The following is a 24,118-nucleotide window of genomic DNA, read 5'->3' as shown; positions in this document are numbered from 1 at the left end:
CAATATAATTCATAAAAGGTAAGCATTTGAAGTGTTAATGATAGCAAAATGCATCATAACAGAACTTAGAATAGGTTCCCACAAACATCGCCAGAAGTAGAAATCACTCGGTTCGAACGAAAGTAGTTGATAAACTTTAAGGTATCAAACAAAATAGAAGCATCAAGCAAAAGGATCATGAAAAGCAGGCGGGGGGACAAAGCAGGCTGCATTCAGATTAGGCATCAAGGTTGTCACTCAGGGACAGTGAAGCCAATTGATCAGCTGCTGGATTGCCTGTCTGCTGACCCACGGTTCTCAAAACCTCCATAGCCTCCGCCACCTTGGCTTTCAGAGCCTCCGGCGACTCGAGCAAGTGCAGAACCTCAGTTTGGTCCATTTCCAGTAGCATTCCGGTCACCTTTGCTGCATTATCAACCTCTAGCTGTTCCACGAGTGGATACAGATTTTCCCCCAGCATCTGAAACAACCATACAAGTTATATGAATATCAGCAGGCTTGGAATCATTTCCTAGTTTCTATGTTCCTGCATTTTGCAGTATGAGTAAACGCAAGGCCAAATAACCACACGGATAAATTAGTAGCACCGTAAACTCTACCGTTCGTTGATGGTCTGGAGCTGCATTTGCGAGGGCAGAAGCCAAAGCACCAACAGGAATTGGTTGAGGGTGAACAGTATCCCGTGGGGGCATACCACCCATCTCGTATGGAACAGAGAACATACCTCCCGCAACTCCAGGCATGGGAAGATCAGGCATTCCACGTCCAGGAGGATAACGGTACACACGTCCTCGTGGGAGCATCTTTCGGGTAAACAAACATATGCCATTAGTGTGTCAACTAGAAATATCAATCATAGTCATGGGTAAACACGAAGGCAGAAAAAACAATAGAAACCTGCTGCTGCATCATTGGACCGGGCTGCTGGGTTTGCTGAATGGCACCAGCACGTCTGCCACCAGATCTTTGCCCTTGCTGGCCCGGCTGAACCATTGGTACAAAGAAATTTGGCATGGGACCTCCACCAGGCCTCATTCCAGGCATGAGTTGCTGCTGATAACCAAAGCCAGGCTGCAAGAATTCATAGTATGGTTTAAATGCAGTCACAATTTACAACCCCTTCCATGAAGAACAAGAGATGTCGAAAAGAAAAGAAAATCATTTTATATGCAAACCACAATGATCCAGGTTACTTTTTCCGAAGAGAAAAAGAAAGAAGTTACCTGTGAGGAAATAATAGCAGGCGGAGCTTGTCCATAGAATATTTGTTGTCCGATACCCGGAGCACCTGGAGGATACATTGGCATGCCACGAGGTGCAACTGAAGATGCCATTGCCATTGGCTGCAATTGGGAAAACTGTGCCTGAGATGCACATATACGAAGTACAGTCAATGTCAAACAAAAGAGGAAGTGGATAAACAAATATTAGCAGACATTTTAATATTGGAAAACGAGAAACAGCAGTAGCATCCACGCTTCAAAACATAATAATTAGTACAAACATACCTGCAACCTCGCTCTCCTATCTTCCTTCCTCTGCGCGAGTGCAACATAGAGAGGTTTGCTCACAATTATTCTTCCATTCATCTCTCCAAGCTATCAGGTGACAGAAATAGATAATAAAAATCTTGTAGCAAATTAACCGTAATACGACAGTCAGCCGAATAACAAGCATCGTCTAAACAATATTCTTGTGCACAATAATGTAACTCACAGCTCTAGCAGCTTCTTCAGGAGTTGAGAATGCAACAAATCCAGAACCTCTGCTCACTCCGTTAGGGTCTCGCATAACCTACAGGCATGTAAAGTATTAAATCATCTGTTAATACTCAACTGGAGAGTGTAAGATTACAAAACATATATAGTCCTTACAACCTTGTATGAGGTAATGGTTCCAAACGCAGAGAATAACTCCTTCAGTTTATCATCGTCAATGCTATCATCTAAATTCTTAACATATAGGTTTGTACCTTGATACTTGTCAGCAGCTTCTTTTACACTCTGCTCAAACCGATTTTTCAATTCAACTTCCCTTTCAGATTTCTTCTGGGCTTTTCCAACATACCACTCTTTCCCATCAACCTTCTTTCCATTAAGTTCTTCAACAGACCTCGCAGCATCGTCCGCATTCTCAAAGTTTACAAAGCCAAAGCATTTGGATTTTCCATCCCCATCCCTCATCACCACAACACTGGTTATTGGTCCAAACTCCTCAAACATATTCTGTAAATCTTCATCAGATGTAGTTTCCGACAGATTCTTAACAAAAACATTATTAAACTTTGTTTTCTCACTGACACTTTCTCGTTCTTGCTTGCGAACAAAAGGTCCCACAAACACCTGCTTGTCATTTAGCAGCATTCCATTCAACTTCTCTATGGCTTTTAAGGCAGCTTCCTCCTTATCAAATTGCACAAAACCAAAGCCTTTAGACTGCCCGGATGCATCCGTAGCAACCTTGCAGGATAAAATGCTTCCAAATGCAGAAAATGTATCATGCAACGCTTTGTGATCAATTGCCTTGTCCAAATTCTATCGTTTAAGAGCAGCATTAAGTCAAAACATCCAGCAATCAAGCCACTGAGACAAAGGAAAACAAAGCTCTTGCTACAAAAGTACTTACCTTGATAAAAATATTTCCAGACCCACTTTTCCGCACGCTAGGGTCACGATGCGAAAACATAACCCTTATAGGATTTCCATTCAAAGGGGTGAAGTTTAGCGCATCTAATGCCCTTGTTGCTGTCATGAAGTCCGGGAAAAAGATATAATCAAACATAATTCTTCAGACGATAGATAACAAAATCAAGCAAAAGTTGATGGCATGATAGCATTGATCAAACTACAAACAGGAAAACTTCTATTCCCATCAACATATCACAATAACCTAAGAACGGCTCAAATTAAAATTCACGGAGAGGTGAAGAAAACAAAAAGATAAAAGAACAAAATGATCAGCCATCGCATTTCTTAATAACTACAAGAATCCTCAAGAATATAAAATGAAAAATCAAAACCAACAGACAATATTCTGGAGCTGTTTCCTCATATGTGAATGAAATTAAGACATCATCAAGCCAACAAAAACAAATATGCACAGTTTTTCCAAAAATGAAGCAATAAGATGTCCTAATTCCTAGAACGTGAAGGGGCCTGAAAAAAACACTCAATGATTACAGAAAAAACTCCAGCGAAGACCCAATATAGCGACATGTATATTTGGAGGACCTAAAATGAACAAAAATTAAGCCCTAAAGATTAAAAGGCAGGCATAGACTAACCATCCACAGGGCTGCTGTAATTGACATAGCCATAACCAAGCGATCGGCGGGTCGTCAAATCCCTGCAAACCCTAACAGAAACAACCTGCCCCACCTGATTAAAAAGATCATAGAGCTGCGAATCGGTGACATTCACGTCAAGATCTCCAACATACAACGACGTCGTGACATGCTGTCCATTGGCCGCTGGATCGGCACCGGGAACTTGAGGTGGAGATGGAACCTGAGCCATTCTGAGAAAACTCGGTGTCGTTTGGATGCTTTTCTTTTCAGTTTTCAAGTTTTTAAAATTTTTTTGATCTTTGACTCGCTTCCCTCTCCTCTATTATTCAGAATCGGAAAATATAAGGACGGCGGAGGATAATCCTACAGGACGACGAAATGAAATGGATAGTAAGAACGACGACGACGACGAAGAACAAGAATGGTGTGTGTGTTTTTTTTTCTTTTACGAATTTGGGTAGAAAACCTAACAACAAAAGTTTAGTTTTTTTTTTGGGGGGGGGTTTGTTGTGCAGGCGAAATAATAGTGGAGGAGAGGGAAGGATAAAGAAGGGATAGATGGTCGGAGTCCGAGATCCGACGGCGGAGATGAAGACGGAGATTGTTTCAGAGGGATGAATTGGAGGGCAGCTGAAACTGCACTGAAGAAAGAAAAAAGGGTTTTCCATGGTTGTGGGACTTATATATGTCGGTTGGATTTGGGTAAAAACCCTAAATCGGACATCAGATTCCACCGTGGATAATCACGGTTTTTTTCTTTTTATTATTATTTTTATTTTCAATGGATGAGAGGCTTTAAATGTAAATTCCTTTTTTGATAAGGTACTTCCTTCGATCGCTTTTTTTTCTTTTTTTTTTTTATTTTTTATTTTAAATGGGTTCTCGTAAATTCATATTAAGAATGTACCGAGTTGGATTGAGTCAGGTTAGAGATTTTTGTTTGATATTAAACTAGTGAAAGATTCATGTACTTATACAATAATTGAATAGATACGAGAGTTGCATTCATTTGATAGATCCGTGTTTAAAATTATTTAGGTCTTAAAAAAAACTTATATACCTCTCATTTTTTTATTAAATTTAAAGGAATCTGCCCACGTCCAAGCCTGAGGTTCGAAATCCGAGCCAAAATTTGAGCCTAAGTCTCAATGGACCGCAAACCCGAACCTCAGACTTATGTCCGAACCAAGTAGGTTTGGAACCGTCAAGTAGGCCGCAGCCGACTGGTGATCAACCCAGATCCAACTCCAGTCGGCCCACGGATGTTGCAGCCTAGCGATCTTAGTCGCGGGTCGATCCAGCAAGTGTCTGGCCCACGAGCGCGTCCTTTGGCCCAGTAGGCGGCCCGACCCAGCAGCCTCACAACCCGCGTGCTGGACCCGACGGTAGCCCGACCCAGATGTGACCCGCGTGCATGTCCTGACCGCGTGATACGTGTCTGTACCCGCACGCCCGACCCGACCCGACGTTGCGACCCACGTCCCTTTCTAAACTGCTTTGAGTCCTTCTCTACCATGTTTGACATTTAAATACGTATTTTTTGGCCCAATTAAAGTATTATAAATTAATTAGAGGTTTAATTGTGAAGCTTAGATAAATTAAATCGTTTAATGTGTTCTAATCCAGTGTTGTAAATATGCATAGGTTGACGTGATTTCAAGGGATAAATTTGGACTAAATCCAAAGATAAACTATCACCCCAATTTAAGCTATTCAGATAAGTGGTCTTTATCGTTGGTTTGGTTGGGGCACCATGACGATTGAGGGGGAGTAGAGAGAGATTCCTCTCCATTAACTAAACGTAGCTAGAGACATAAATTATATTGTTCATCTTCGTCCACATCCTACCTCATCTATATATTAAGACTTCTCTCGTTAACTAAACATGGTCGGAGATTATAAATTATATTGTTCACTTTGCTCACATAACCTATAGATCAAATCAAAAAAGGTACGCCAAAAAGCATAAGAATCAAATTGCAAATTAACTCATTTTTATTTTATTACGAGTTGGATTAAAAAAATCTTTTCGACCATCTCGAATAGAGAATAAATTTCACAACTCAATCCAACCATCTATCTATTTTGTAATTGAGTTGGGTTGGATTGTTGAATGGTTCTTTTTTTTTTTTAATTATTTTAAAAAAGTCTTGCTTTTTTACCATAAATGTTATATTAATATTTAAAATCTCATAAATTTTTGTGATTGGATTGTAAACTTAATTTGAGAATTGACTTAAATTTTTAATTTTTAATAATTCAAACCAACTCAAACCGAAAAAATATATATAATTCAACCTAACTTTTATGGTTTGGGTTGAGTGAGTTCTGGAGTCATTTGAACACTCTTAATTAGTTATTTTATGAAACTAAAATTGGAAAGAAGGAAAAAAGAAAATTCTCCTCTTCTAGAGTTCTCTATTTAGTTTGCTTTCTTATGAATTGAAATTGCTTTTTTCTTATTTATTAATATGATAGCGATGTTGAATCGAAATTCAATTTATATTAATTAAAAATTTTCAATTTTATAAATTAGTTAAAATATATATTATCGAGCGTTATAAATATATATAATATATATTTAAAAAAGATATTATCTAAATTATTTTTAAAAAGCATGAGATATATTTAGTTAATTAGTTGGAATGATTTTTGTTCTCATAAAAATCAAGGGAGAGAAGCGTGTGGGCCAAAACTCCGTAACGCGCGCGTGAGAAGTCAAACAAGAACTGCTACAGGCGACAACGTGGCATAATCGTGATCGTTGATTTTAAGCTCATAAGAAAGCAAATTAGTATCAGAATTCCATCCCCGTTTCCGATTCCGTTGTCAAACGGTCCCCACCATTCCCCCCCCCCCCCCCCCTCCTCTGTTCTCTATAAATTCAAATTAAATTTTGCTTACAACTCAAGAAGATGGCCTCAATTTCCACGCCCTCCTCTGTTCTTCCTAATTCACGATCATTCCGGCAGACGCAATCCCGGGCGGGCTTGACCGGCGGCGGATATATTTCATCGCCGTCGAGTCGGTTTGGGCCTCGGACGGTGGGCATGGCAGTATCTAGGCGCGATGTGGGGAGTTCTGCGGCGGTATGACTGAATTGATGCTGTCTGGTTTTAGGCGTTTGAATTAAGAAATGGGGAATTGAATTAGTTTGTTGTGTGTATGGTTTTTCAGTATAGGGTTGGGGATTTTATGACCAAGAAGGGGAATCTGCAGGTCCTGAAGCCTTCTACCACTGTTGATCAAGGTATTTTAAATATTATAATTCGGGTTAAATTATAGTTATGTGTTTATTTATTCTAGTACCTAGAATTCCATTTTTAATCTTTAAAATTTAAATTTTGTAAATAAAATGAAATTCTAGGTATGTTTATCTAATGCTTATTATTTGAAGCTAAACTTGTAATTTAAACTCAATTTTAATATTATTATTTTATTTTAATAAAGATAATGGATGAAATATTGACTATTTATTTTTAAAATGATATTTAGTTAAATTTATAAAAATATTTTCAAAAATATGGGTAGATTTTCAAAAAGATTAAATGAAAGTTAGTTTTTGGATAGAAATGGTTAATATTTTATTTCAAAAATATGTTTTTTTTTTAATTTATAAATAAAAGTTTTTTTAAAAAAAATTATTGTCAATATACGTCACCTCATAAATTATCTACCAAATTTTTAATTTTACTCTTAAATGTATGTGAGTAATTAAAGGATATTTTTGAAACATTCTTAAAGATATTTTTCTAAAAAAAATATTAACGGTTTCGTGTAAGATATTTTTGAACATTTTTTTAAAAAAATTTAAATGTATTTATTAGATTTTTTTAGTTTAAAAATATTATTATAATTTTTGAAAGTTTAAATGTATTTTTTAGACAAAAATACAAAATTAATTTAGCCAATAATATTTAATGTGTTATATTCAAATGGAATGAAAGGTAAAAATGTTTGATTAATCCACCGTTTTAGTGTGAAAGTTATCTTATTTATAATTAAATAAATGAAAAGAATATGAAAATAGTAATAAATTGAAATAAAAATAAATTTATTGTATTTGTTTGTATTTGAATTTGGGCATGAGTTGTAAAATAAAGTGTGTATTGAAACAGCCTTGGAGGTTCTGGTGGAGAAGAGTCTATCTGGATTTCCTGTAATTGACGACGACTGGAAATTGGTGAACTTCTTTTTACATTAAAAGTTAAGTTATAATGTAATGAATGGGGAATAATCTTAGTATTTATTCTTAAAAATTCCATTCCAGGTCGGTGTTGTCTCAGATTACGACTTACTAGCTCTACACGCAATTTCAGGTTGGTGTTTAATTTCATACCAATTCTTTTTCTATATGGTTCCAAATGCTATGATATTGTCCACTTTCAGTATAAACTCTCGTTGATTGAATATTGGTTTGTGATAGGTGTGGGCGGTGGTGGTGGGGAGACGAATATATTCCCAGATGTGAACAGTAGCTGGAAAGTAAGCCCACAAAATCTTCATTCATTCTCTTTTAAGTCATAAAAAAAGAAAGGTCTTTGTTTAAAAAACTCGAACATATATATATATATATGGGCAGAGGTTCAAGGAGATACAGAAGTTGTTGAGCAAGACCAACGGGGAAGTTGTAGCAGATTTGATGACGCCCGCTCCATTGGTTGTTCGTGAAGCTACGAACTTGGAAAGTGCTGCCAGGTGCGTGTTCCTATCCTAATATATTTATTATAGTGTACGCGTCCGTGCTCATCATCATTATAAATCTGTAGGGTGTTGCTTGAAACAAAGCTACATCGTTTGCCCGTGGTAGACCGCGATGGGAAGCTGGTAAGGCCAATATGTTTGCCTCTTACACTTACTTTCTGTTCTTCATCCTTGAACGCTAGCCAAATAATGTTGTTTGTGTTGGTTTTTGGAAGGTGGGGGTTATCACAAGAGAAGACATAGTTAGAGCTGGGCTGCACATCAAGCGCACTCACCAGAGTTAATATGGCTGCAGCTTTTGTTACAGATTATGCATTATGTTGCTATATTTTTTGTGCCTATACCAATTTTGACTCTCATTCGTTTACCCATTTTGACACAATTTCGTTGAATATGATTATGAGATCGTTGGAGTTAAATAGGTGGGGAAGTAACTTAGAGAAGCATGTGACACAATATTTGTCTCATTTATTTTGGTTGGAGAAATTATGTTTTGCAATTAAATTTGTTACTACTATAGTTTTGATACGTCGGAGTCCCGAGAAAAAGAAGAAAATAAATTACTACCCGAAAGTAAAATGTTCATATCTAGTATCATTACGTAATAATAGAGATAATCGTGAGATTCTCAATTTATGGTGTTATCATCTCATAATTTAGTGCAACTTATTTTTAGTTTGAATTAATTATGGAATATATGATATTCGTAATCATTTAATATTTGAAGAATATATTTGTTAGTTGAAATATATATTTAATATTCAGTTAAATTTGATTAATAGTATATTTTATTTTATTCTGATTTAGTTAGTTTATATTTTTGTTGTTGGTAGGTATTAGTTAGTATCTTTATCCTATTTTTCTCATTTAGTTAGTTTATATTTTCTTGGTGGGTAGATGTTTGTTAGTATCTTGTATCCTATTTAAAAGTTGTGAATATCAACGAAGATTGAACTTCGATCTCAATTCTATTTCTCATTCTTAACTCCTATTCTTTCGTTCAGTAATAATATTTTCATATCTATTCACACTTTTGAGTGGTAGATATTGTGTCATATCATAGTGTGATATCCCACATTGGTTGGGGAGGGGAACGAAACACGTAAAGTGTGTGAAAAGCTTTCCATAGTAGACGCATTTTAAAACCTTTAGTAAAAGCTCGAAAGGGAAATCCCAAAAAGGATAATATCTGCTTTTTCCAAGCACAAGCGTCTTAAAGTCTTGAGGGGAAGCCCGAAAGGAAAAGCCCAATGTAATGACCCAAAATTTTCTACTTCATTTAAAGTCTATACGTACCATAAATATTGAATATGGAAGGCTTCCCTTAAATTCCATAAAACATCACCTTTATCTTAAAACATAGCCATGGACTTCCATGTTTCAAAAACATGTTTAAAATGACACAACAAAAGACCCAAAATAAAATAAATAAGCGTTTAAGTTTAAAACATCCTATTCTATCCTAAGTCTAAGAAAATAAATACCACTATCTTATGGATGTGCCGTGATCTCGAGTTGCGATGTCGTCGTCAGCTGTACAGGAATGCCTTGCCTTAACCTGAAAAATGTAATAGCACATGGCTTAAGTATTTAAAGAAATACTCATGACCCCACTATTGGGGTTAAATGCAACAATCACATGCAATGAAATGAAGGGACCTATCTTTCGTTTCGTTTCGTTTTCCCTACGGTGCTGTCCTGACAGGTAATCGTGGACGTGTACCATATACTCTACACGCAGCCCATACGTGTGACTATGGGCTCACCAGCTAGTTCGCACACAGCTGGGCCACTGTCCCTAGTCGGTGGGCATACTCTGGGAGCCCCTTATACTGGGACCCGTTAAAACTAGAACCGTCACGGCAGCGCTATGCAAAGCATAACGATCGTTGTCCTGCCATTGGATGTACGCCTTCGTACCCTCGTGATGGGATAGGGGTATCCCCCCAAATGCATGAACACACAATATGCTTGAGGTCCCACTAGTTCTACAGTTATCATTAATGAACATAACCCCCTGTCACATTTTCATGCTGACAAGTCATTCTCATTTCTTTACATATCATACATATTCCTAGCAGGGTTATGTTTCATGCAATTTACCGTATTTCATGTCATACAATTCATGCAGTTACATTTAAATATTCGTACAAACAAGTCATCATCGTTCAATGACCCCACATCGTCACATGCATAACATATCAGATCATACTAAAAGCATACATAGCATACATCCACGTTCACATAACTACGTACTTAAGCACAATAATCTAGCATACAATGTACTATATCATAAACAAGTCATAACGTAAATACTTCATAGTCATATCGTTCTCTAACTTACCATAACGCTATCGTTCTATCAATCTATCACAAACCTATCCCTTTCTACCCATAACCTAACCGTATTCTTTCATCAATCTCTCCTATCCATAGCACCGGTATGTAACCTAACCTTAACGTTTCATGAACGTATCTTACTTCTATCGTTACATTTCGTTTTGTGCATCCTTCCCGTATCCTATCTCAAACATATCCTTGAACACATCGTACCATAATTATTATCATACAAACCACATATAATAACATAACATAACATATAGAAAGCATATCGATCCACAGACAATTCACGCATATCAATATATATGACATGTGTAGAACCATAGGGCACGTGTCAACATCAAAATAACCATGCCGATAGTAAGGTCACTTACCTGGCTAGCTTAAGCCGTTGTCACGAATATATCTTTAATGAAAGTTCGATTCCGTCCTTTGAAATCCGAGTCAACCTATATGAGCCCATGACATTAGTTTCGGGTTTGAATTCTACCGTATTATTTCTCTAATTTACATTTGTCCATTTTTATAACTATAATTTGTTGTGATTTCTAAAAAATAGGATAAAAGAAAATGAAGATTTAATATATAGATCAGATCTATCTTCACGTAAATCTTCGGTGAATCTTACATGGATAAAAGCTATTCTTTTTTTTTCTCCTTAAATCTGAAGATTATATATATATATATATATATATATTTGTAGTAACTCTTACTTTTATAGATAGGTTAATGAAAGATAATTGTGGGAAGGGATGAGAGGTTAGCGGGGGAAATGTTGTTTTTATTTATTTATTATTATTTTAACTACTTTTTATAATTATTTTTATTTGTTTATTTATTTTTTTACTATTACACTCAAAGAAAACCATATTTGCCAGGGGTGGTGGGTTTGGGCCCTTACACATAGTCTGGTTAGTATGAATGTCATTATCACTCGCCTTGCATGATTGGAGTTACTACTGACATTTGACTTGAAAAATTTACTAATACAACGGAAGAGGTTCATAGGCTCTAGACAGAAACAAGTATCTAGGTTGAGCTTATTACAACAAATAATTGTTCCCATTAAGTCATAACACTAAAAAAAAACCATGTCCATGAGATCTCACGTTGGTTGAAGAGAAGAACGAAACATTTTTTATAAGGGGGTGGAAACCTCTCACGAGCAGACTCATTTTAAAAACTTTGAGGAAAAATTTGAAAGAAAAAGTCCAAAAAAGACAATATCTGTGGGTTTAAGCCATTACAGTGACTCTAAACCAATTTCTCCCAGAATAGATGTCTTCATCCACAGACGACTAGAGCGACTATAACAAAGCTATTCACTAGGAAGCTCTATGATATACTAATTAGAGTGTAGGTAGCAAGAACTCGACTTGTGATAAGAAAGAAGTGAAGTCTATGTGATTTATTTCCACTTTTTATTGGAAGTCCGCATTCAAAGTTAACTACTCAGTGATATCAATTAATAGAATCATGGCAATAATCAAATTGATTTAAACTAACTCATTCCCACAATTGTATGATCCTAACATCATACCTCGTCAAAAGTGACATGAGTACTAATTATGGTGGACACCAATCTTCGTTACTCTCAAATAATGTTAAGATTCAGGTGTCAATAAAAGAAAAAGTTTTTGCATCACTAATCACATTCTATATTTCACTTCAACCTTTTTAATTCCTCGGTGAGCTGAATTAGGAAAGAGTTTGATTGTTGGGATCAAATCGGAATTACCCACAAATCTTTACCAAACTAAATGCGAAACAAATCTAATGGAACTGTGACACCTGTATGTGTATGTCTATGTAATGCTCCTAAAAAAGCAATTAATAGTTTGGGGAAAATCCAAATGCAATGTAAATGGTCGAAATTAAAAGATGATTTAGATGTATTTTGACCTTTTTTTTTTCTTTATTCTTCTTTTCCCCCTTGATTGCCTCTTTGAAATTTGTATCTCATTTTCAAACCCCATTTTGAGTGTTAATTGCGGATTTAGTGGAAACTTTTGAATTTCAATCCATCTTCCCTTCTTTTTAACAATGTCTTAAGCTATTAATTTTTTAAGATATCACATGATATGTCTCTTTCACTATACATTTCTTATTATATTCTTATATAGATGTTTAATATATAATAATGTTGTGTTAACTATGAAATTGTTCGAGGGTTTTGCTTATTAATGTGTGGGTAAATGTATGGTGAAGCCAATTTTAGTGGAGAACGACCATAGAGGAGTCGGTCGAAGCTTTGTTTGAAGTCGGAGATAATTTTCATTAGTAGCAAAATTGTTTCTATATAGTGGGTCATTTTGAACGAGAACAGTAGTAATTTGTTCTTCAACTTTCCTTAAGGATTCCAGTTAAAATTTGGCCAAAATATGTATGAAATAAGGGAGAAAATCAGGTCTAGAAACCGTAAATAACTGAAGAGGAGAGAGAAAGTCATTCCCTCTCGTGTCACTCTCGTGTTGTGAGGCTATTAGGACCGGGTCGAACCCTATTAGTTATCTATAGCAGTAAACAAACTCCACAATGCATGATAGTGAACTAAAGTTAGGATTGAAATGACAGACATCAAAGTTAAACACAACCTTATTAGTTGCCTCCAAGTAAGCAACATTATTGTCTTAGCCTTGAACTCACCCGTTAGTAAGTTTGAGACATTGCGGCAAGCATTAAGTGAGATTCATATTCTTGGGTTTAAGAGAAGTTAGAATAGCATGTAAAGATTTTAAGCTACAAGTACGTAAAGAACTTACAAACATGTCATTTATGGAGTATTTTTATACTCGTGCTTGCTACTTTTATTTTTCGGATGATAGTAAAGCTGCACGACTATGGTGATGGTAAACTCGAGGTATGAGGCTTTAGAGTTGTTTAGATAGATTCATGTAGAATTTTAAAAAGTAAGTTGTATGTAGAAGTACTTTTTATGATGTAGTTTTGAGAACGTTTTTGTTTGAGAGACTTTTTTTATAAATAGTTTTGTAAGTGTAATAAAAACATGTTCGGTTTTGTAACTCTTGATTTCTATTTTAAACTTCACTCCATGACCGCTACAATTTTAAGAATTTTACAATTTCACAAATAACTCCCTACATTTTTTTTCTTCGAAATTTAAAATTTGGAGTGTTTTGAGTGTAAGCTCAATGTCAATGGTATGTTTGTAGTGCAAGTTTCGACAACTTGAGCCGAGAAAAATGGTAAAGTGAGTTCATGGGAGGTAGCTTTCAAATACTACAGAAACTAAGTAGGTTTGTTTAACGAACCCGGAAAGCCATATGAATTCGACAATTTTAAGCTATATTCAAATTCTCATCCTAAATTCATCGACCATAATAAACCCTAAAAATAATATAAATTTTTATTACAATATATAGAATTTTTTTTTTTGAATATTTAGCCACCATAAATAAATAAATAAATAAATAAATAACAAGAAATTAATTATATTTATAAAAAAAAAATGTGATGGGAGAGAGAGTAGGTGGGAAGTTCCCCACACCATTTAAGAGTGAAATGATGAAAGAGTGAATGGAGCCCTAAAAAGGCCCACTACAATGCTATAAATAAATATTATTAAATTAAAAAAAAATGTAATAATTTAACTTATTTATTTTTGTATTTTTTAATTAGTAATTATGAAATGATTGGATTATGTTATTTCTCAATTATTTTCCTTTTTTTGTGTATTTATGTCTATAACGCTTTTCTCGTTTATTTTATTTACGGGTTTTTTTAATGTGTCGGTCTCCTTTATTTTTTATTTTTCTTTCTTGATTTAAATATAATTTTATAGTTAAATTAATAAAATTCCTTCTAAATTCAAAGTTTCTATAATATTCTTAATAAGTTACAATAATATTTTAAAAGTAAAAATAAATAATTTTTTTTAAAAATTACCCATGAACTTTATTTAAAAAATATTCTTGTTTAAAAAAATACTTATAAAATTTTAAAAATAATATTAACATCCTTTAATTTTATAAAAAAAAAATTCAAAAAACAAAAATTAAATCGCCTATTGATACCTCATAGATTATCTACGAACGTTTTAATTTTATTTCGGAAAGTTCATGAGTATTTTTTGAAGGTGGTAATAACCGTAAAAGTATTTTTGAAGTTTTTAAAAAAAGATTAATAGATTAATGAAAGTGTTAAAAATTCAAGCATATTTTTTAAAACACTTTTTAAAGTTATAAAATATTTTTTAAACCATTTTGAAAATCGACACGTATTTTTTTTTAAAAATATTGATAGTCCGAGTATTTTTTATTTTTGTATAAAAAATTAAGAATATTACCTAAATTTTTTAAAGTTTATGAAGGTTTTTTTTTAAGATAATTTTATTTTTTTCACTTTTATCATTTTTTAATTTATCTTCAAATAGTCAAATCTAAATGATTTTATCCCATTGAAGAAAATAGCATAATTGACACTCCACTTTAAGTAATACGAAGACCGAGCTCCTTGAATGAAGTTGTCTTGTTTTTAGTGAAACACGAGCTATATGTAAGTTCATTAAATGCTAATAAGCTCTAACTCTCCGTACTACATCTTGAGCTTGTCATAAATAAAACTAAGGTCTATTCAATGCACCTCAATTTCGTTATTATCCTTCAAGGTATAATCTCAACATTTATCCAATAGCTTTTGTGGTAAAATATTTAATTAATTACTATGAATTAATAAAAATACTATAAATTAATAAGATTAAATTTATATATAAAATACTACAATAGTTTGATTACCATTCGCTGCTACGAGGAGGTTGGCAATAGACAGTAAATTATCAATTGTCGCCAATATATGATCAAAGTTGTTGCTCAAATGGTTGACGACAATCAATAATGTCACTAATAAGGAGCGGTATGATGATATAGTAAAGGATATTTTAGTCATTTTACCTGATTAAATACCTAAAATTTAAATCTTCAATGATGTAAAGAATTTGTTAATTAAAACTTGGTTTTTATAACTTTCTGAAAGTCAAAAGTAATAATTTCAAGTGAATTTACGATAATACCCTCTCTGCCAAAACTCCTTCCCTTGATTCCCGTATACTCGTTTGACTTTTACCATAATTTCATGCTTGTGTTACGCTTTTTGTCCCTTTTTTTCAAAACAAATTTGATTTTTAAATAATTATAATTTTAAAAAAATAAATTTGAATGGATAATGTCTGTTATTACTTAAGCAGTGAATTAGTTATATTAGTTTAGTTTATAGGGAAGGACGGTTGGTCTCATTTTTTTTGTTTTTAATAAACATATTGTTTTATTTATATCCAATTTTATTTTATGCATATATTGAATATTATTCGTTCGCCATATGTAAAACCAACAAATTTTATTATTAAATTATTTAAAAAATTAAAATTGACATTTAATCATATTATACATTCAATAATCAACATAAAATATAAGTACTATAAATTATTATTTATTTTTCTTAGTCAAATTTTATAAATTATTTTAATAATGAAACGTAAATATTTTGCGTTAAAAAAAAACATTTATTTATTTATTCCCACGTTCTCTCCATTGGTTTTAAATTCGGCACCCCTCAGCCTCACGCGCCATTCCAGTGAGTGTCTTGAGTGATTCCTCCACCGTCGTCTTCTCCGTCCAATCCCCGCCGCCATGAAATCCACCGCCAACGCTAAGCTCATTCTCCTCCACGCTCCGACCGCCGGCAACGCCCTCACACCCCGCCGCTGGCTCTTCTCCTTAATCACTTTCTTCACACTCGCCTTCACTCTCACCCTCATCAACTCCACCTTCTCCTCCTCCGCCGCCGCCGCCCGTCGAAACGGCGATGGAATCTCCGGCGCCGGCACCGGCGTCCTCCCCCACTCTGTTTCTACTGCCCTCCTCCACTACGCGGCCGCGGACACAAACTCCACAAAACCCCACATGTCCACCGCCGAGCTCTCCTCCATCGCCACCGCGCTCTCCTCTTGCTCCCCGGGGTGTAATTTCTTAATCTTCGGTTTGACCCATGAATCCCTCCTCTGGCGCGCCCTGAACCACGGCGGCACCACCGTGTTCCTGGACGAGAACGAGTACCAGGTCTCGAAATTCGAGCAATCGAACCCCGGAACAGAGGCGTACGACATCCAATTCACGACCAAAGTAACCCAGATGAAGGAGCTTCTAATTCTTGCAAAATTACAGGCCGATAAAGAGTGCAAACCCATCCAGAATCTCCTCTTCTCCGAATGCAAATTGGGCATCAACGATATGCCGAATCACATTTACCAAGTCCCATGGGACGTGATCCTGGTGGACGGACCCCGTGGCTACAGCCCCTCATCGCCGGGAAGAATGTCGGCGATCTTCACCGCCGGAGTGTTAGCGAGAAGCAAATTTGGGGAAGCGAATTCCAAAACCCATGTATTCGTTCACGAGATGGGTCGGGAAATTGAGCGGATATACAGCGACGAGTTTCTTTGCCCGGAAAATTTGGTGGAATCGGTGCATTCATTGGGGCATTTTGTGGTGGAGAACCCAATTCAGGGGAATGCCCCAACATTCTGTAAGAGTTCTTCCTCTCTGTGATGTAATTTCTTTCTATGATTATTGTGATTATATTTTTGTAAAAATTTCATAGGTTTTTTATTTTTATGTCGTGTGTTTATCTTAGGACATCCAAATATGATGTTGTATTATGTGTTCGAGAAAGATCAAGAAAATACTTGAACTATATTCAAGTTAACAATATTTTTTTTATTTTTTTTAATTTATCCTATTTTTCTTTAGAATTTTTTTAATGTATATTTTCACACATTCCTAAAAAGTGAAGTAGAAGGGCAAAATGGTAATTTAGTGGACTTAGGAAGATGGGGGGCTTTGCTAAAATACCGGATCGGTAATCGTCGGTGATGGAGAGGGTGGAAGTTCAGGGATAAGACGCCATTTTAAAAAAATTCCGAACCTCGAGAAGAAAATACTTAACAGTATTCTCACGCGATCTGATTTTCTGGTATGAAACGCGTTGGCTTATTAGTTTGAAAGTACACGTGGAATGGAATGATTGGTTGTTGGGGTTCACGTGGTTGTTTAGACGTGGGAATTGGAATTGAATAAATAGTACGGTAAACCGTGTCGGTGAGATAAATAAAGAAGTCCTTAACGGAATATTGAATGAATTCTCAAAATTATCTAATTTAATGTATTAATATAGAGAAGAAAAAAAAAACATATATTTATTGTAATTTCTTTTTAATCCAAACCATACTAATTAAATAATTAACCTAATCCAACTTAACCGCAAATTATTTTTAGGGCAGGTAGTTTTCGAATGGTTTGAATTATTTATTTATTTATTTTTAAATAAAAGTAAAACATTAAATCATAAAACATAACTCAATTTCAATATATATTTTTAAAAATTACCTTGAATCATAAGCGTGGTCGGAGAATAAATAATAAAAGTTATAAAATTAAATAAAAATAAAATAAGTGTATTTTTAAATAATTGTATGAACTTTTTCTTTATCTCTTTCATTATTTTTTAGATTAAAAAATGGAAAAAAAAAGGAAAGAAAAAGGTTTAGAAGCTCACTTTATTCCCTCCCTTCTCATTTGAAAAATTATTTTTAAAAATTGTTTGTTTTTGGAAAGTAGCACCTAACATTCCATGAATTATTCTCCATCACTTCATATAATTTTTTAATGATTAAACTAAAAAGATTTGAATTCTCAAAACACTTTTATATTTGTTTAATTTTGATGTTTTAATTTTTAAAGAGATGGTTTATAGATAAATAAATAATAATAAAATTAAAGAGATGGTTATTGTTCAAATCTCGAGAAATATGATCTATAAAATTCTATAAATTCTTAGTATGTTGTCAGATCATGTATGATTGAAGCTAGAATAAAAAAAAATAAATAATAAAAAGGTTGATGGATTGAGTTGGGTCGGTTTATGAGTTTCTTTAAAATTTATTTGGATTGCACCAAATCAATATAAACTTTTTTTTTTTTTGTTAATTTTAAAATTGAGATGAATGTTTGAAAATAAATAAATAAATGTTTTATATATTAACATTTTGCTTTTATTTAAAAATAAAAATTTGAATCAATGACACTATATGAGTCTGCTTGGTGGGTCCATGTGCGTGTGCATCATAGGTCATGTGTGAAGAATTTTCACACATCCAACTGTGTTCACTTTGAGTATAAGATCTTATGACTCTCTTTGGGCTCTCCAAAAAGCTTCATACGAATGGAGATGTATTACTTACCTATAAACTCATGATCATTTTCTAAATTAGCCCGACTCCTTCTCAACAATCCTCAACAAGACATGAAAAGTAAAGACATTATTCTCGTGTTAATTTTGGAGTTGTAATAATACCGTTGGAATGGCATATAAATACCCATCTTTTCATTCATTGTTTTAAGTAGTTAAAATTAATTAATTGTACTGTTTGAAGCATTTAAAGGTAGCCATTCATCATAAATAAATGCTTTTTTTAATTTTAAATGACAATAACTGTTCCATTTTTTTTAGTGGCTTCACAATATTTTGAACCGATTCAAAATTTCAGGATAGTTGGATAGATAGTAATCTAGATAGAGGTCACAATCCAACCCAATTCAGGCCTTAGTTGAGTTTGGTTGGGTTGTCGGGTTTGAACAGCAGGCAAATATCTTCATTACACATAGTTAATTTATTACTATTTCTATATCTTTGTAATTTATTTGATTATAAATAAAGAACTTTAACACGAAGGTGGAGTGATTTCAGCAAATATTGTCACATAATTTACAACACATAATTAATATCGGTTACAAACATAAAATATTCTTAATCTTAATAATTATCTTAAAAGCAAGGCAGAATGAGATTATTTTCGGGTTGGTCGGGTTGACCCGACAAAAAAATATCAACCATAAATTGACCTAAATTTTTTATTTTCCAAAAATTTAACCCAACCCAAATTGAAAAAAAATCTAACTCAACCCCAATTTTACGGTTTGGATTGGATAAATTCAGGTTGATCAAGTTCTCATGTCGTATGAACACTCCTACTAAGCATTAATATTAATTTTTTTTAACTTTCTTAAATTGAGATAATGAAAAAAAAGACGAACACATTGTCGAAATGAGTATATAGTTGATGTACGTTATTGTATTTATTATTGACGAAGACGTCAAAAGTTTAAATTTTCGTATTTCAAATAGTGTTGAATTAAACGAATAATTAAATTTATAATAATATGCTCCTAAGTTATATTATAGTTTTCGATAAAATTATAGTCATTAATGTTCCAATCTCATGAACGGACTTGAAGCCTAAAAACCAACTCAGGGTCCAATTCATACATACCGCAAATTCGACCAAAAGTTAAAGTTTGTTCAATCCAACTCGATCCAATTCATTTCATTCATTAGATTAGATACAAATCTAATATTATAAATAGAGCAACCCGTTGAGGTCATATTTAAACAATTCATCAAGTTGATCTAACAAGTCATAGAACTTAAATATGTACCGGTAACACCCAAAAGAAAATAATAAATATCTTATTATTTAAAACCCTATTCATACCTTTATGAAAAAAAATAGATTAGCATGGACCTATTTGTAATGATCCGAAATTTTCTATCACTATTGTATACGTACTATAAACATCGAATGTGTAAGACTTCATTTAAATTCCATAAAATATAACCTTGATCTTAAAACACACCATGGACTTACGTGTTTCGAAAACATCTTTAAAACGACACAACAAAACAATAAATAAAATAAACAAGCGTTTTAAAAACATTCTATTATAGTCTAAGTCTAAGAAAGTAAATACCACTATCCTATGCATATGCCGTGGTCTCGAGTTGCTATGTCGTCGTCAGCCGTACAGGAATGCCTTGCCTTAACTTGAAAAATGTAGTAGTACATGACTTAAATATTTAAAAAAATACTCAGTGAGTGATTTCACTATTGGGGTTAAATGCAAGAATATGAAAATGCAATGACGGGGCATATCATTTCAATCTATTTACCTACGGTACTAACATATCGGTTTACCGTAGTACTGTCCTAACAATGAGTTTTTTAAGAATTTCAAAAATACCTATTTAAAAAAAATAAAAATACAAATCCTTTAACATATCTGTGGAGCCGTAACAACGTTCAAATTTGTTTACAAATTTTAAGATATTAATTTACTTTTAAAAATTTATAAATATTTTTAAAACACGATGCTAGATATCTTGTACTCTATATTTTTAATTTTTTTTTAAAGTTATTAATAAAGGATATTTTTTAAACCTTCTAAAACAAAGTTATATATATATATATTACTACCAATTTTAAAAATTTGATAATATATTTTTTTTTAAAGATAAATAGAAAAGATACAATAATTTTATTAATTTAGTCTTAAATTTATTATTAATAAATTTGATTTTTCAACATATTGTTTGTTTCTTTTTCTATATAATTTGAATGTCATCTTGTTGTGGTGATCGGAAGTAAGGAATAAGATGGCCACACCCTCTCCTCTTCTCTTTCTCTCTCCTCTCATTTTCTTCTCTCTCTTCTCCACGCCGGCGACGCTCCGAGCCGACCCCCAACTCAAACACACCCACACTTTCTTTTCCTACTATTCTCATACCCCTCCACCGCCACCTCTTCCTTACTGTGCTACCCCTCCACCGCCGCCGCCCCCACCCCCTCCACTTGTCTGCCCCACCCCATCACCGCCTCCGCCACCGCCGCCATTTAGAAGCCCAAGGATCAAAATTGCATACAATGCGATTAAAAACTTGAGACCCAGAATCGAGGATGACCCAAATAAGATCACGAAGACATGGGAAGGGAGAGACGTTTGCAGCTACAAAGGATTCATCTGTGATAAAGTTCCCGATTTCAATACCGACGCGGTGGCCGGAGTGAGCTTCAACAACTTCCGCTTTGGTGGTTCTAATCTCACTCTCAATGGCTTCATTGATCAATTGCCCGACATCACTTTCTTCCATGCTAATTCTAATAACTTCACCGGTAGAGTCCCTGATCTCAGCTACAACCTTAGATTCTTCTACGAGCTCGATCTCAGCAACAATAAATTCGTCGGCGGGTTTCCCGACCAAGTCCTCGGCGCTACCAATCTCACATTCTTCGACATTCGGTTCAACGAATTTTACGGTCCCGTGCCCGCGAAGCTATTTGATATGGATATTATCACCGCTATCTTTCTCAACAATAACAAGTTTAATGGCGACATTCCGGCTAACCTCGGCAACACCCCGGCTAAGTATTTTGCCTCCATTTTTTTTTGTTCATACAAATTTTGTTTGTAATTAATTTTTATAACTAAATAGTTGAGAATTGTTGGGAGGGAGTAGTACGTTATGAGATATTTTGGAAAAGCCCGAAACAAAGTTATGAGAGTTTATGCTCAAAGTGAACAATATTATATACCATTGTGGAGAGTCTGATTTCTAATATAGTATCAGAGTCATGCCCTTAATTTAGCTATGTCAATACAATCCTCAAATGTCGAACAAAGAAGTTGTGAGCCTCAAACTTGTAGTCAAAAGTGACTCAAGTATCGAATAAAATGTGTACTTTGTTCAAGGACTCTAGAGAAGGAGTCGAGCCTCAATTAAGGGGAGACTGTTCGAGGGCTCCATAGGCCTCAGGAGAGGCTCTATAAAGCATCGTGATTCCTAATATCATACCATTGTGGAGAGTCGTCATTTCTAAATAGTATCAGAGTCATACCTTTAACTTAGCTATGTCAATAAAATCCTCAAATGTCGAACAAAGAAGTTGTGAGCCTCAAAGGTGTAGTCAAAAGTGACTGAAGTATCGAATAAAGGGTGTATTTTGTTCGAGGACTTTAGAGGAGAAGTCGAGCCTCAATTAAGGGGAGACTGTTCGAGAGCTCCATAGACCTCAGGAGAGGCTCTATAATGTTCGAGGGCTCTATAGGCATTAGGAGAGGCTCTATAAAGCATGAAAGTATGAACTAAAGTCGTGATTCCTAATAAAGCATGAAGAGTCGTGATTTGTAATCTCATACAAGATTCCTAATATACTATTACGGAGAGTCGTGATTCCTAATAAAGCATGAAAATATGAACTAAAGTCGTGATCTTTTCTTCCAAAAGGTACCTCACCTTCACGAACAACGAGTTCACGGGCGCAATCCCAAAAAGCCTCGGGATCGGAAAAACAAGCAACACCCTAATCGAAGTCCTATTCTCAAACAACAAGCTCACCGGCTGCATACCAATGGAGATCGGACATTTACAAAACACCATGCTATTCGACGCAAGCAAGAACTCCCTCACCGGCCCAATCCCTTACTCCTTCGGCTGCTTAGCCAAAATGGAGCTTCTCAACTTCGCCGACAACCACTTATACGGCGCCGTTCCAGAGGTCATCTGCAAATTACCAAAGCTCCAAAGCCTCACCCTCCGCAACAACTTCTTCACCCAACTCGGCCCCGTCTGCCGGAGCTTGATCTGGAAGAAGGCTCTAGACGTTTCTGGAAACTGCATTATGGGTCTGCCCGAGCAGAGATCGGAGGAGGAATGCTCCCATTTCTTCACCAATGTTCAGAACTGTCACGATGAGAAGTCGATGAAGTACATCCCTTGTATGGGGAATTGGTACTTGAATGAAGATCCGGCAGCCGTGCTCCGTCGGCCGGCGAGAAAGACGACGGAGATGAGAACGTATGCGGCTCTTGTCCCGCATTAAATTTGCATTTATTTTTATTTTATGTGTACTCTATTAGTGTGTATGGTACCCAATAATTGGTCTTATTCCCCATTATTATGTGTCGTGTAGGGTTAGATGTTTGAATTCTCCACTCTTATATTGGCATTTGTGTAACAATCAGACGTCTTTACCGAGAGGAATGACTTTTATTTAAGAAAATGAAAATGAATTAGATTCGATAGAAATCGAATAAATGAAAATGAATTAGATTCGATAGAAATCGAAAAAAAAAATCAGAAAGAGAGTAGTATAAGTGGGTGTATAAATAGTCTGTCATCAATTGGAAGCGGGCAAGATGGTGATGAATTGCGATTGGTCCAAATCTTCGACCAGCGACTTATTGCGACTCGTCTAGAATGGCCATACATCCTAAGACCTTATTCACACAGCTAAGAGTGGTCAATGGAGGTTTCTCAGGCCATGTCGTCAACTGAAAGAGAGTAGCACGAGTGGGTTTATAAATATATTGGAAAAATTGTTTGCTTAAACCTAAATATACTGCGTGACCTAAGAAAAGTTTTAGAAAAAACGTTAAGAAATCGATTTCAAGAAAGCAATATTAACGGCTAAATAAACAACAACAATGACTGGAATAACATATAACTCAGAGTAGGAAGAATTGACAACTAGTCACATATTCCCTATAGTACATTTTGAGACATTTTAGTTTTAGCTGGTGTAGACATGATTTTGGCAAAATCACACCCTCGAATGACATAAAAGAACCTAACTAACTTGAAAACAAGTAAAATGAGTTTGGAACAGGCAACATGCTTTAGACTAATATGAACGGCCAAAAACGACACTTTGTGGACAAACATAACCGTGACATTTAAGCTTACAATTCTTCCACTTGTACGTGAATAGTGAGCATATTCATTGTCTTAACTAGCCAACCACATTCTTATGAACATTAAGTATTTTGGAGGAATATAATTTCAATCATCCCAAACATATATGAACTTAAAAAGTTTAGTATTGATCATTCATTAGTGTTTGTGCTAATTTGAAGAGTGGTAGTAGGTAGCTGAACATAAATG

General features: G+C 34.7%; 4 protein-coding genes across 4 annotated transcripts; 3 read left to right on the top strand and 1 right to left on the bottom strand.

Annotated features, from left to right (window-relative positions):
* Positions 1 to 8: 8 nt before the first annotated feature.
* Positions 9 to 3,948, bottom strand: LOC111434661 (polyadenylate-binding protein 2). The gene is made up of 9 exons (XM_023072130.1): positions 3,284 to 3,948; positions 2,626 to 2,744; positions 1,878 to 2,534; positions 1,717 to 1,794; positions 1,509 to 1,598; positions 1,224 to 1,364; positions 898 to 1,071; positions 600 to 803; positions 9 to 460 (listed from the first exon to the last, which is right to left on the bottom strand). Exons 1-9 carry the CDS (start codon positions 3,513 to 3,515, stop codon positions 218 to 220), a joined length of 1,938 nt encoding a protein of 645 aa, XP_022927898.1. The 5' UTR covers positions 3,516 to 3,948; the 3' UTR covers positions 9 to 217.
* Positions 3,949 to 6,201: 2,253 nt separating this feature from the next.
* LOC111434627 (CBS domain-containing protein CBSX2, chloroplastic) lies at positions 6,202 to 8,352 on the top strand. The gene is made up of 8 exons (XM_023072090.1): positions 6,202 to 6,375; positions 6,464 to 6,536; positions 7,405 to 7,469; positions 7,557 to 7,605; positions 7,713 to 7,771; positions 7,869 to 7,984; positions 8,056 to 8,113; positions 8,206 to 8,352. The coding sequence occupies exons 1-8, from the start codon at positions 6,202 to 6,204 to the stop codon at positions 8,272 to 8,274; spliced, it is 663 nt and encodes a 220-aa protein (XP_022927858.1). The 3' UTR covers positions 8,275 to 8,352.
* A 7,550-nt stretch (positions 8,353 to 15,902) lies between these two features.
* LOC111434546 (protein IRX15-LIKE-like) lies at positions 15,903 to 17,027 on the top strand. Its single transcript, XM_023071965.1, has one exon. The coding sequence runs from the start codon at positions 15,976 to 15,978 to the stop codon at positions 16,891 to 16,893; it is 918 nt and encodes a 305-aa protein (XP_022927733.1). The 5' UTR covers positions 15,903 to 15,975; the 3' UTR covers positions 16,894 to 17,027.
* A 3,806-nt stretch (positions 17,028 to 20,833) lies between these two features.
* On the top strand, positions 20,834 to 23,161 carry LOC111434530 (uncharacterized protein At4g06744-like). Its single transcript, XM_023071944.1, has 2 exons — positions 20,834 to 21,603; positions 22,463 to 23,161. Exons 1-2 carry the CDS (start codon positions 20,834 to 20,836, stop codon positions 23,055 to 23,057), a joined length of 1,365 nt encoding a protein of 454 aa, XP_022927712.1. The 3' UTR covers positions 23,058 to 23,161.
* The last annotated feature ends 957 nt before the right edge of the window (positions 23,162 to 24,118 follow it).

The sequence above is a fragment of the Cucurbita moschata genome, unplaced genomic scaffold, assembly GCF_002738365.1.
Source record: "Cucurbita moschata cultivar Rifu unplaced genomic scaffold, Cmos_1.0 Cmo_Scf00045, whole genome shotgun sequence".
Lineage (NCBI taxonomy): Eukaryota > Viridiplantae > Streptophyta > Magnoliopsida > Cucurbitales > Cucurbitaceae > Cucurbita > Cucurbita moschata.
Note: the sequence above shows the minus strand (reverse complement) of the source record. Positions and strands in the feature narration are given on the sequence as shown.